This window comes from Melospiza georgiana, chromosome 8 (assembly GCF_028018845.1).
Source record: "Melospiza georgiana isolate bMelGeo1 chromosome 8, bMelGeo1.pri, whole genome shotgun sequence".
Lineage (NCBI taxonomy): Eukaryota > Metazoa > Chordata > Aves > Passeriformes > Passerellidae > Melospiza > Melospiza georgiana.
The window spans coordinates 31,962,250-31,976,492 of NC_080437.1; the positions used below are offsets into that span (position 1 = coordinate 31,962,250).

Consider the following 14,243-nt stretch of genomic DNA (forward strand, 5'->3'; position numbering starts at 1 on the left):
TGCCAGTGCTGCCAGCAGAGGTGGCTGCAGGAGCCCCAGGAAGCAAAGCAAGAACCAGCACCAGCATGTTTAACATTGTTAAACAACCTGACCCCCTTCATTTTAGACAACTCCCAGCTCAGCCCATGTTTTCTTAGTTCCAAGCCCTTGGCCTTTCTGATGGGATGCCTGATGCTCTCTGGCTCTTTGCTGCCTGCCTCAAGCAACAGACTTTCTTCTCATTTGCAGACTGACCTTTTTATTCCTTTATTCCTTCCATTAAGCAAAAGTTTCTATCCACTGCCTGAGCCCCAAAATTCTTTTCGTGATCCAGAAGCAAATCCACATCCCTGTTCAGACTTTTCTTTCCTCTGTTTTACTCTACAAAGCACATAGCTGTTAGGAAATCCCCTTTGACTTTAGTCACATGTACTCTTCTTCTATATAGCAGGAATTGAAACTGATCTTTTTGCTCAAAATGATGCCTCAGATGGTCTCTCTTTGATAGAAATGGGCTTCAGCCAGAAGTTTTCTATCCAGATGTAAACATCCCTCAAAGTTTAGGAGCTCAGTTCCTGAGGATGTTGTTTCAGTTTACTAACAGAAGCAAAGACATTCACTCTGTGGTGGCTAACAACCTCTGTAAAAGTCCTTTAAAGTCAGTGGGAGTTGCCCTGATAATTTTCAGCAAGCATGACCAGTATTCAGCTTGTGTGAGGCCTCCTGTTATGAAATACATCGAGCACATCACTTTGTTTCTATGTTGAAACAGTGAGCAAAATAAAGTACAAAATAAAGTGCAAAATAAAGTAGAAGTAACATGATCCTACTGTAAAAGAACTCTGGACTTTTCTCCTCTTGTTTTATTTCTCTTTTGCTCAAAGTTCAGGATTATAAAATGCTTATATATCCTTTTCATCTGAGATAGATCTGTCCTTGACCACCTCAGTGGGGAACCATTCCAAGAGTACCTAAACAGCATGTACTTCGACAGGTTCCTCCAGTGGAAGTGGTTGGAAAGGTAAGTGTCACAACACTTTTTTGAATAAAAATAAATTAAAATGTTTGTTTTTACTTTCCATGCAAAGTCTGTCGAATATGCTCAAAATCTGACATTTGAGATAATGTTTGCTTCTACAGCTCAAGTGTTGGACCATTTAATGGGCTTAGGTACATTAAACATATTAGGTATGATTAATGTACGTTCAGCAACTTCAGCTGTCTTTCTGTTCAGCTTCCCCTCTGAATGTGGTGACTTTTTGTCTGGACCAGTTGTCACTGTTATTAAATCACTCCAAAGAGAGGGAAAATGCGGCGTACAGGTCCTCTCGCCGTATTTATTGGCTGGACATTCCTGAGCACATTTAATAACCAGGCAGCCTTGGTGGGTATTAATTTGCAAGGAGAGTGCCTTTCCCCTGTCAGGGGGTGCTGCACAGACGGTCACTGCTGGGTGACAGTGACCTTGGGCAGGGAGAAGCCCCATTTTGCACAAATGGCATTAATTACGGCGGCTGAGCCAGGGCCGGATCCGTGAGCGCTGTGTGGCAGCAGGATGCCTCCAGATCACAGGAGCTGTGCCAGTTCCTCTCCCTGGAAAGCTGCAGAGCTGCTGCTCTGGAGGGGTGGGCACAGGGAAGAGCCATTTCATGCCAAGACATGCTCCACATGCCATCTTCTCTGAGCCCAGCATTTACTCTTCCATTTCAATTAAAAAAGCATCGGGTGATTCATCTCTAGCCAGGCTATTTCCTATCTGTTTTCACATTAGGGATAAGGAATTTTCTGCAATGCTTTGAGGATTTATTTTTTTTTTTCCATTCCCCCAACAAGTGTGACAAGCTGTTGGATATGCCTGGCTTAAGAAGCTGGGAGAATTGTTTTTGGGATTAGCAAAGAGATGTTAATAGCATGGAGTGATCAACAGCTCCAAAGGAGCAGTCACAGGGTCCATTTATTCCAGGGACATTGCTGAACATGTAGCTATCAATACTAATTGATGCTTTTAACCCCAAAAGCATTTGCAGCAGCCTCATGGAATACTGGAAAAACCATTTTTTCCTCTTCTAGTTTTTTAGTGTCTGCATACTATTCTCCCCCTAGTTTGGAAAACAATAAAGGGCATTAATGAAAGGATTCAGTTCAGCATTTATTCTTCATTGTCATCGACCTCATCATGCCTGTGGTGGGAACAGCCACGTCCCTGTGCTCCCTCTGCCGGCTGGCTGCCTGCCAGAGGGGAGCAGGAATGTTCATATCCACTGCTGGGATCCCTGTAAAACCTTGGTGCTGGAAACAAAACGGGATCTCCCTGAACCTGGAATTCTTCTTCTGTCATGTTGTAAAACTTCTACAGTAGCAAAGTAAAGGTTTGGTGTAGGGTTGGAGCAGTTCTGGTGGAGCAGATTTTGTGGGAAGCCTGGGAGGTTGTGTAGGGATCCTATCAAGTGATGTCAAGGGAGCACTCTGCCCTCAAAGACAGACTTATTTTACCTTAATTTTGCTCTTGATCCCTTCTTGCCCTTGATGCTCCCCCAGGAAGCAGGTAGCCCAGAGGGAATGCACTGGCTTGGATCTCGTCTTCCTGCTCTCCCAGCCTGCAAATCCTCCTGCTCCCAGGATTGTTTCTGCCTTTCATTCATATGAGCTTCATGTTTTGTTTAACACAACAGAAGTGTTTTCTGGTGGTTTGAATTTTGGATCTCTTTTTCGCATCTTGCTGGCCAAGCAAAGCAATGTGTTAGCCCACCCTATGTGTCATGGGAATTATAATCTCAATGGAAGATCTCAGGCTTCCTCTTTGCTTAACAAAGGCCAAAGCTGTACAATGGAGATTCAGAACCCTCCTTGGTCCTAAGATGCTAGCAGAAATTATACTGATGACTCACTAATGTGTTGTATTTTATTACAGCTTAATATGTTGGAATTGAAAAGTTCAAGCCATACATAGTATTGAAGTAATGTAATTATGTAATTATATATTATATTATATAATACGATTACCTTGAAATAATGGGATTATATAATATTTATCTATTTTGCTTTTCAAAAGTATGCTCTGAAATAAATAAATCACAGAGAGTGCATTAAACATAGTGTGGTGGGGGGGTTATTTATTTATTTCCTTTTCTTCCAGGCAACCAGTAACAAAAAACACGTTTAGGCAGTACAGGGTGCTGGGGAAAGGCGGCTTTGGGGAGGTGAGTAATTCTGAAATTTTCTGTTAAGAGTGTTTCTTACTTTTTGTTTCTTACTTTTCAGACAGTGCAGGTACAGGAGCCTGATGTGACAGAGGCTGATTTACATTAATTGCTGACAGTTCTACCTAACCCCTCGTGACACCATAATCTCAAAGGGACACTTTGGAGAGTCATTTTGTGTTCAGCTGTTGCGTTCACGGCGGAATTGGGGTCACACCCTTGTTTGTATTTTCCTGGTGTGTGGAGGTGGCAGCAGAGGCAGGGGAGGTGCAGACTTGAGAGATTAAACTCTGCACAGACAAAAGGAGGTGGGAGAGGAAGCAGGCAGAGGAAAGTGAAGTAATTAAACCAATATTCCACAGCAGGTTTGGAAACAGTAGTTCATCCCCCAGCTGCCCCCGCCTAGGCCTGGCTCACTGCGCCTCCATCTCTGGCCTTAAAAGGACTGATCCAGAGGAGATGTGAGGAGGGAAGAGCAGCCCAGACACAGCTGGGTTTGCTTTGCATCACCCACAATTGTTGTGCTCCGTTTGTTCGCAGGTCTGCGCCTGCCAAGTGCGAGCCACGGGGAAGATGTACGCCTGCAAGAGGTTGGAGAAGAAGAGGATCAAGAAGAGGAAAGGCGAATCCATGGCGCTCAACGAGAAGCAGATTTTAGAGAAAGTCAATAGTCAGTTTGTAGTGAGTATTGTTTGAGCTCCGTGGTTCCCTGCTCACCTGCTCTGGTTGAACCCAGTGCCTCCTCCATCTCCTGCTCCTGGAGAGGTGCCAGGAGCTGAATCCCTTTGCTTTGCACCCTAGTCCTGCTCTGGGTACCTTTGCAGAGTCTCATTTCAGTCTCTGGTCCGTGAGAATTGCAGCAGACAAGGGGCCTGTGCCTGCCATGGGAGCAGGATCTGTTTCACAGCCTTGGCTTCCATCAGGATGAGCTGCTCTTATCCAGTGTGATCACCTGAATTCCCAGGCTCTGGGAGAGAGGTGCTTGGAGGAGACTGAAGGAGATTCAGCCCAAACAGATCAGATGAGACTGGCTTGCAGAAGCATCTGAGCAGTGAGGTGGAGCTGCTTGGCCTGATGCAGGGCTCTCCTGAGTCACACCAGCTCTTGTGCCTCCTTTAAAACTTGTCTTGGATTTTGAAAAAGAAAAAAGATGTTATCTCAGCACCTGTCATGTTCTTTATGCTTATTTCAGGGAACACTGTGTATACAACAGATGCAGGGTGTTTGCTTAGTGTTTAGTTGCCTCTGACAGAGGATGGCACGTATTTAAAAGTGATGGGTCGATTTTGGCTGGTCTGATTTTTCCTTGTGCACCTGCCAGAGCCCCCAGGGATGATGCTGGCCTTCACATCTCTGTGATGGTCTATTTGATCACCCCAGGACTGGGACATCTGGGCCTTCCAGAGAACTTACTGAGATGCAAAACAGTGCAGCAGGAGGTGTAGATTCCCTTGATTACTAAGATTTCTCATACATGGGAAAATATGCCTGGAATTAGTATGTTTGCCCAGCCTCTGAAGCCATCTGAGCCTTGAGGGTTTCTGGTCCACAAATTATTCTGTAGAATCCTAACATCTGATTTTTCCGTACTTTTAAAATCTGTTTGCCATTGTAAGAAAGCCCATACCAAAGTCAATCAATGTAATTTTTTTTTATTTTCTGGGGAAAATCTTTAATGAAAATCTTTAATGAAGAGCTAGCACTTCCTTCTTAGCAGCCATTCTGAACTGTCACAACTGTGCTGCAAATGTTTTTCTAGGTCAATTTAGCCTATGCCTATGAAACAAAGGACGCACTGTGTTTAGTTCTGACCATAATGAATGGAGGTGACCTGAAGTTTCATATCTACAACATGGGAAACCCAGGCTTTGAGGAGGAAAGAGCTTTGTTTTATGCAGCAGAGATTCTTTGTGGCTTGGAAGACCTTCACAGAGAAAACACTGTGTACAGGTAAGCACTCTCTAGAGTCTTGGGATGTCTTTTCTGTGTAGGAAAGAATTGTCTGCTTCCTCCCTTCTTATTGTGGTGCTGCACAGCTGAGATGCCCGAGTGCTTTGGCTGAAATTTTGCAGAGCCCTGTATAAATACAGCATGATACAATAATCATGGAAGGAAGCAGTTGCTTCCCTAAATACATCCTGTCTAAATCATCCAGAACTAGCACAAAGCTCCCCAAACCCTACCTCAGTGTGCGCTGGGCGACAGAAGAAAATGATGGAAGTTCCTTTAAAGGGATTTCATTAAGGAATTGAGTTCTTAGTTGGGGTGAAATGGAGATCATTCCATCCAAGCCTCTATTTTAATGAGTTAGATTATTTTGCAGGAGGGGCTGCAGCACGTCAGGTGTGGGAGAACTTCTATTGCAGAGGGCACGCAAGAGGGTGTCTGAGACAGAGGGCATGGATCTCCCCTGGTGTGCGTGTGATTAGCTGGATGGGATCCTGGTGATCCTGGCGTGCCAGCCATGGAAGGGGGCCCATTCCCAGGCACACCACAGGGCATCCTGCTGGCAGCATCCCACCCTCCCTGGGTGCAGCCAGCGGGCACAGCGCTGCCCAGCGCTGCCGCTTCCAGGACGGCACATCCCAAGTTCTCAGCTTCCACTTTGGCTCCCAGCTCTACACAAGCACTTTTCCAGGGCAGGCTGGAAAAGCAAGCAGATTGCAGACAGAGTTCTTGTGACTCCACGAGGATTTATTTTTTTTAATCAACAGCCACTGTAGTTGTAAACAACGGTTCTTGTTTGTCTTCATCATCCCCGCTTGTGAAATCATCATTGCTGGCATTCACAGCAGAAGAGGGCCTGTAAATTGATGAAAGAACTTCCAAGGACAATGATTAATAGACAATAAGATGCTATTTTTAAAAGCCAAGCCACACTTTAAATCATTTTATATGCCTGGGTGTAATACATATGATGCATGCACTTGTATGCATGGAAAATGCAATATTGTTGTTCCTTGGAAACCTCTAAGAAGCTGACACTTGGTTGCCTTGCATCTTGCTAGCTGGCACACAGAGGGCAGACAGATAACATGCTGATTTAGTTGGTGCTCACCCAAGAAGGAAGTTTTTTCTTTCCCCAGGGAACAAAATGGTACTAAATGTCTAACGTCAATTGAAAAATCAAATCATAAGTGAAGCGTCTGGCTTCCTTTTCCCTTAGAAAACCTCCTACCACACATTCAAACATTTTAGGAGGTAGTGTAGTGTTTCACAATCATATTTTAGTGAAAAAAAAATGACTGGTTCATTCATAACATGGCTGGTAAAATGCCATACTAATTCCATTTTCTAATACAACAAATCAGATCTGGCCACATAAAATAGTGCGTGGCTCTGAGAGAAATGGCACCTACTTCCTTAAGCAGGAGTTTTCATGCTTCTCTTAAAAGAGCTGCTACTTTACACCTCAGATGGCACATTCATTTTGGTGATGAATGATACTACATCCTTGTAGGTGACATTTTCTAGCAGTATGTCAGGAGCATCTGCAGAGACCCCTCATTTGTAACAGCGCAGCATGTTGTGGGACCTGTGAGAAGTGCTATATAGGTCAATAAAAAATAGCAGCTAAATGCCACTGCCTTCTCAAGGCGAATAATTCATCACAAAACACTTCTTCTTCAGACTTAATTTCATTTTCTTTAAACAAAATGCTCCTGAGTAAATCACAGCTTTGGAAAATGCATCCCCATCTCCTGGGCCGCTGCTGACGCACGCTGCAGACGTGACCTGGGAGAACAACCAGGCTCAGAGTCAGATTCATCTCATTCAGAATTCCCTTGTCAAACATGGCACTTGTGCTACATCTCTCAACTGCAGCATGTTAGTAAAGGTCAATGGGTTGGTTGTTCGTGGAAAGCAAATGTGAAAAGCTGCTGGTTCTACTAAAATTATTTATGTATGTATATATGTAATTCATTTTTATTCATTTAAAGTTCATAATTTAGATTATGTATTTAGATTTTTATTTTATAATTTTTATATATATGTATATGTATATAACTTTTTTTTGTTTCTAGAAATATTTTTATGTATGTAATTTTTTTTCATTTATAGCGATGCCTGGAAGCTCCGAGCTCACATTGTCCCAGGCATTGCACAAGCACATGGTAAAGCCTTGTCCAAAGTGATTAATTGAGTTGTTTAGGCTGTCCTGCACAGCCAAACAATTGCCTTTTGAGCGTGGGCACAGTGCCAGCAGTTTATGTTTCAGTGTGTTTGGGCAAGGCTAATTTACAAATGGGAAGCTGAGCCTTTGGGAAGTAGCTTTATGTGTCAGTGTGTCCACCAGGGAGTTTTATTCCTCCTGGACTTTTTTCAGTCATGAACCCTTGGAAGTGCTGGCCATGCAAAGGAAGCCAGCCTTGATCCTGAGGAACCAGAATCCTGAAAACAGGAATGACAGCTGATGCCTGGGAGGGGAGGAGAGCTTCCTCTACTTGCCCTGAATCACAGAGGACCCTAAGAACTGAACTGATGTTCTCAGAGTCCTTCTGGAGTCTCCCATTTTCTCATTCAAAGACAACAATTTCCCAAGTTGCACATAAGATTCTTATCACTGCCCCCAGTTGCAGTTTTATGTGGCACTAATAACTGCTGAGCAGAAGATGAAATAACTGATGAAGGCTGAGTTCTTCAAGGGAATGATTCTTACAGGATTTAGAACCTATTTTCAAAAATAAATAGACAATGCCCTTGACTGTGCTACTCCAGCATTGGAAACCTTCTGCTGAGTGGCAGGGAAAGCCACAGTGGTATGTTAAACAAAATCACAGCTTCTCCTCAATATTCAGAAATATGCCCTTCACATATTTCAGCATTGTTTGTTTGAAAAGCAGGCTCGGTACCACTGGGCACTGGGTGAGGTTTATCTGGGAGGTCAGGAAGGTCTGAAGCAAGCAAGGAGAGGAGATTACTCACAGCGCTCTGTGTTCTAGCTTGAAATCATAAATAAAAACAAGGCAAGTTTCAAAATTCCAACTTAGGCATTGTCAAAACTGTAAAGTACCCGTCTTCATGCGCAGGAAAATTCATGATACTGGAGTGGTGCAGCTGGAGAGGTGGGGTGGGCTCTCTGCTCTGCCCTGTGCCCTGGTGTGAGGATTTCTCTTTGCTCTTTGCACAGAAATTACTCTTTTCTGGGAAGTTACCAGAACCAAGCTGGTTCACAGATGCAAGGCAGCCTTACACTGACACACTGACAAAAAAGAAGAGGCCAAGCAGGGCTTGGATTTGCACCAGGCTGAGCACTGTCTTTAGATAAAAGCCAGGGCATGGTGTGGTGAATTGAAGCAATGCTGTTTTTCCTGCCTCACCCAGCTGCTGGTGCCTCATTCAGGCTGAGGCCAGCACAGCCCAGTTCTGGGCACTGCTGGGACACTCCCAGCCCAGCGTTCCATGTCCCCCTCTGGCACCTCTGCTCCCACCTCTTGGGCTGGCTTCAGTGCCCTCTGCACGAGCAGGATGAGAAGGAGCCTGCCTGGCTCCCACCTCAAACTTTTCAGACTGCCCAGGCTCTGCTAAATATTTGAAAAGTGAGATTATTTACTTCAGAAGTTTGTACCTTGCCCAGATTGGGTTTTTTTGTTTTGTTTTCTTTTTCTCAGGAACAGTAAAAGGCACATCTTTGACATCAGATTGACCACCTTGCCCATTTTCATGGCATTGCTCCAAACCACACAGGCACTAGAGTTTCACTAATGCTTGTAAGAATAATCTTAATCTGGGCACAGCATTCCCCCCTCTGCCCCGCGTTTTCCAAACTCAACAAAATTATTGCACATGTGTGCACGTGCATGGGCACACATTCACACATTCAGTCTGGCTCAGATGCCAGACATAGAAAATTAGAGCCCAGCAGATTGCTATTTCCATTTTCACATGTAAATAAGGGATTTTAAAATCTATTTTTTTAACATAAGATTTTATAACAGAAAATGTTAGAGAGATTTTACAGCACACAGGGCTATAGGGGTTCGTTTACAGGGCTTACAGGACTAGATGGATGAGTCCATTATAGGGTAGATTAGGAACTAAAAGCTTGGTTTGGTGAAAAATTACAACTCCAGTTTAGGAAAAGACATATGGTCTCAGTCTATCTGTGAAGTGAGTTGTAAAAGGTTGTATTGGTTTCAGGAGTTCCTTGCTGTTTGAGTTGACACTCAATTAGTTTATTACAAGTAATAAATGCCCCCACACAGTTGTATGGTTATGTTATCAAAACCAGCTTCATGCCCATAACTGCTGTCTTTCGTTTCCAGAGATCTGAAGCCAGAAAATATCCTGCTGGATGATTATGGTAAGTCTCGGAGCTTTACAGAGATGCTTTCGCAGTAAAGTAGATTAAGTTAGTTTCAGGATGTATATTGCACAAAGACAAATAATGCTCTGAAGTGATTAAGAGGCTCAGCATACACTGATATTCCTGTCTAGGGGTGGCTGAGCTGCTGGAGCTCTGCGCAGATGGAGGGAGGCAGCCGTGCCCTCAGCAGGGGCTGTTCTCCAGAGCCCGGCCTTGCTGGGGCTCTCTGCCTTCCCTCGCTGCTTTTCCATCCTTGTTGCAAGGCTGGTGCAACACAAAGGGAGCTCTAATTTCTAAATCTGCGCTTCCATCTCCATTTTTGAAAGCACTTTCCCCCTCTGCTGAGCCAAGTCTGGTTTCATGCAAACCCAGGTACCCGTTCATTGCTGGAGGCAGCGATAATCGAATCTCCTGCTGACTGGCAGGAGATGTGGCCTCCTCAGCCATCACAGAGTTACAGAATTTTGTCAGCCCATCCATCCTCTGTGATCAGTTCAAGACACTTCCCCACAGCATGCTTCTCTCTGCCTTTTTTCATTGGTTTTAAAATACCTGATGCAATTCACTGCAGTCCACAGCCTTACTGTTAGCATTTATTTCACTGTGTTGTAGTGCCCTTAATAATTCCTCTTTCCCCAATCAATGCAACTGCTCCAATTCAGTGATTCAGAACACTCTTTTCCTAAAATGTCTGAGCAGTAAATTGCAGGAGTCGTTTAGCAATGACCACAGTTGTGTGTTTTGGACTAATTTGGGTCAGGTTATTATATCTGCTTTGTGTTGTTTTGTTTCTTTTTTCCTTCCAGGCCATATTAGAATATCTGATTTGGGTCTAGCTGTCAAAATCCCCGAGGGTGAATCAATCCGTGGAAGAGTAGGAACAGTAGGGTATATGGGTAAGTCTTCCACAGCTCATCTTTTTAAAAATTTACCAAGGTTACTTGAGTTTTAGAGATATTTCTGCCGAGAAAGCTTAAGAAAAAGAATAAAAAGTATTCACATTCAGCTGGGTCCAGTTTCATGCAGCAACTCCTACAGAAATCCTGATAGTGAAAATCAGAAGAGGGTGAAAGGCTGGACCTCTACAGCTCTCAGTGAGGCTGGTCTATAACCTTAAATCAGCAAAGAAAATTGAAAGGGGAGACAGCAACTGGGATTCTAGTGATTTTATTGTAGATTTATCTTAGGAGGGTTATGTGCCAAAATAAAGGTTTCTTTCTAGTTGTTGCTTTGTATAGGAGTTAGAATGTATTTGCATGGTTATGATAAAAGGGATAAGTCAGACCTATGGTCATCTTGACCAGGGTCAGCTTGAGCTTTCCTCTATGTGCAAAGGAGGATCTGCACAAAAGACAAGTAGAGATTTCTACATTGGTAAAAAAAAAAAAAATCAAAAACTACACTCCCTTATTTAACTAGATCTGTTTTCTAAACTCAGTGTAATTATTTTCATGCATTCTCTGGGTGGGCATATTTTCTTGGAGTAAATAATTGCTTATGCTTATTTGACTGAATAGAAACTAGCTGATGTGAGCCACTGTTACACCATATGGAGACTTTAATGAAAGCAAGCAAATCAGTTGTCATGTCTAAATTTTGTTATCCCAGTGTAAGTTTGCGTGCACACCAAGGCTCTGTGCTTGTGAGCACGTGGGGATGTGTGTTTGTAGCCCTGCATGGAGGTGAGGGTGCCTGCAAGACAGTGACTCTCTGCCCAAAAGCATTGTCTGTGGTTGCAACACAAAATTAATGGATTGGAGTTTCTTTAAAGGGGAAAAAGAGAAGCTATGAATTGACCAAAGAGACAGAATTTGCTTTTGAAGAAATGTCACAGCTGTTTACAGGATGTGTGTTTGCATTTCCTTTCTTCCCTAAGTGGAGAAATCTGGAGGAACTCTTAAAATTAGGTCTCTGCTTAATATTTAGACCCAACTTCTTTCATGATTTTTTTTTTAATTGGACTGAGTTGGTAGAGAAGTCAGAAGACAGCATGCACAAGGCATGTAGCATGTAGAGTGAACACCATGGCATGCAGCATGCTGCATTTCAGAAGGTATTTCTGTATTTTACCCACCATTCTCTGTGCATGTCTATTCAGTCACCAAAATGAAACTTGGAGGCATTTAAATGCTGTGCCTGTGTAAACACCAAGCATTTCCACGAGGCATCTCACTCTCCTCCACAGCTCCAGAGGTGCTGAACAACCAGAGATACACACTCAGCCCTGACTACTGGGGGTTAGGCTGCCTCATTTATGAAATGATTGCTGGGCAATCGCCGTTCCGTGGGAGGAAAGAGAAGGTGAAGAGGGAAGAAGTGGACAGAAGAGTGCTGGAGACAGAGGAGGTGTACTCCCATAAGTTCTCTGAGGAGGCCAAGTCCATCTGTAAAATGGTAAGGGGCTGGAAGGCTCAGTGGGGCAGCTTCACTAACCAGCTATGTCTGACACTGTCTGAGCAGTAACGGGGCCATGGAGGGGCTGCAGAAACAGGGACTAATCAAGCTCATCTGTGGATGGGATGACTGCACTCTCTATTCATTCAGACTCTGTTTATTTGGGCTTGTTTCTCCGTGAGATTCATCTCGGTCATCCCGAGCCCTCTCCAGAGTTTTATGGCCAAAGGAGCAGTATCTATTCTCATGAGACTTTGAATGTTAGTTTGCAGTCAAGAATGCATCTCTGTCTTTTATAAACTTGTAGAAAAAAAGAAAAAGGACTCGATGATGCAAGAATCTGATTGTCTCCTGCAAGGAACTGCAAACCCCACGCTTCCATTGTCTTTGGTGAGAGCTGGGGGTAAGCAGGACAAAGATTATGCAATGAAATTATTGTGACACTCAAATGTTGTTCCAGCCCATCTCACTAACTTTGTTAGCAGCTTTTCCCCGGGGCTGTCAGGGTATCCAGCTTTTCTTAATACTGTTGAGCTGTTCTTCAAAATGTTTTCTCACTCCTTCAGCTGGGAGTCATTTTCCTAGCACAATAGCCATGTCTGACAATGGAAATCCTCAATCCCTCTGAGAAATCTCAAAGCTGCGTCTGAATTCATCAATGTCTTGTTGACATCCATCTTTAGAAGGCTGAATTGTAATTTAGAAAAGGATGTGGCCTTTTTCTGGGTGTTGTTTGCTAAGGAGTGAAGTCTCCTTTGGAGACAATGATCTATCTGTGTTTTCTGGTGGAGGGAGAACGAAGGGGAGGAAAGGTCAACAAATAGGTAGGGAGGGTTTCACCAATGCCTTGTGCAACAGGCAGGCAAAGAGCAGATCCACAACACTCTGGCTGGCTGGCTGCATGAAGAGACACTGAAGTCTCCTTGCAGAATAATAATGGTAACACTGCCAAGAGTCATGCCTGGAAGTCATTAGCTCACAGTGCACCAAGTCATTCCTGAATCCTCGGGCTGGTGTTTAACTGACATCACTCTTGAGAGATGCTCTGGGCCCTTCACTGCCCTTAACTGGTGATGCAGAGCCCCCAGTGAAGCTGGCACGGAGCACCTGGGGCAGCCAGGGGCTCTCACAGAGCATCCCATGGGCTCTCACACACCATCCCATGGGCTCTCACTGACCATCCCATGGCCTCTCACTGACCATCCCATGGGCTCTCACTGACCATCCCATGGCCTCTCACACACCATCCCAGGGGCTCTCACACACCATCCCATGGCCTCTCACAGGGCATCCCATGGGCCCTCACACACCATCCCATGGGCTCTCACAGGGCATCCCATGGGCTCTCACACACCATCCCATGGCCTCTCACAGACCATCCCATGGCCTCTCACTGACCATCCCATGGCCTCTCACACACCATCCCATGGACTCTCACTGACCATCCCATGGGCTCTCACAGAGCATCCCATGGGCTCCCACAGAGCATCCCATGGCCTCTCACACACCATCCCATGGCCTCTCACTGACCATCCCATGGCCTCTCACAGACCATCCCATGGGCTCTCACAGACCATCCCATGGGCTCTCACACACCATCCCATGGGCTCTCACACACCATCCCATGGCCTCTCACTGACCATCCCATGGCCTCTCACAGACCATCCCATGGGCTCTCACAGACCATCCCATGGGCTCTCACACACCATCCCATGGCCTCTCACTGACCATCCCATGGCCTCTCACAGACCATCCCATGGGCTCTCACAGACCATCCCATGGGCTCTCACACACCATCCCATGGCCTCTCACACACCATCCCATGGCCTCTCACAGAGCATCCCATGGGCTCTCACAAGGCATCGCATGGGTTCTCACAGAGCATCCCATGTGCCCCAACTGGCTGCCCTCTCTCCCCAGGCAGCATCTCACCTCTCACCAGGTGAGCAGCAGAGTCTGCTGGAGTGGCAGGGAATTTCTGTGTGTGTCCTGCTGTTAATCTGAAATGGAAATGTGAGGCAAAAAATTTACCTTGCTGCTTGAGGCATAGAATCAGGATAGCTTGGGTTGAAAGGGACCTTTAAAGATCACATAGTTCAACCTCCCTTTTCTGGCTGGCATACCTGTAGAACCCTTCTTGTTACTCTTTATTTCCCTTGCATAACAGAATGAACATACACTCTGAACATAACCATGAGAACTTAAAGCTGGGAAGAATTAAATGTAGCATTGATGGGATAGTGCTGTGGATGACCTCCCACACTCCCAGGGCAGCAGACAGGCATGACACTGTGGTGGTCATTTTCATCTTCCAGCCATGGAGACTCTGGTTTCAGGGAGTCGGGACCTCAGGAGATCATCTA

At 44.9% G+C, this 14,243-nt stretch overlaps 1 protein-coding gene across 2 annotated transcripts in view; it reads left to right on the top strand.

The window, feature by feature from the left end:
- GRK5 (G protein-coupled receptor kinase 5) overlaps positions 1-14,243 on the top strand; it is a 151,923-nt gene that overhangs the window by 122,794 nt on the left and 14,886 nt on the right. The window contains exons 6-12 of one of the 2 annotated variants that reach the window (XM_058028861.1): positions 908-1,000; positions 3,116-3,179; positions 3,720-3,860; positions 4,939-5,129; positions 9,446-9,483; positions 10,293-10,382; positions 11,672-11,880. In XM_058028861.1, coding sequence (XP_057884844.1) covers positions 908-1,000; positions 3,116-3,179; positions 3,720-3,860; positions 4,939-5,129; positions 9,446-9,483; positions 10,293-10,382; positions 11,672-11,880 — 826 coding nt within the window. Of the gene's footprint in view, positions 1-903; positions 1,001-3,115; positions 3,180-3,719; positions 3,861-4,938; positions 5,130-9,445; positions 9,484-10,292; positions 10,383-11,671; positions 11,881-14,243 lie in introns of both variants that reach the window. The other variant, XM_058028862.1, reaches the window with a different exon arrangement.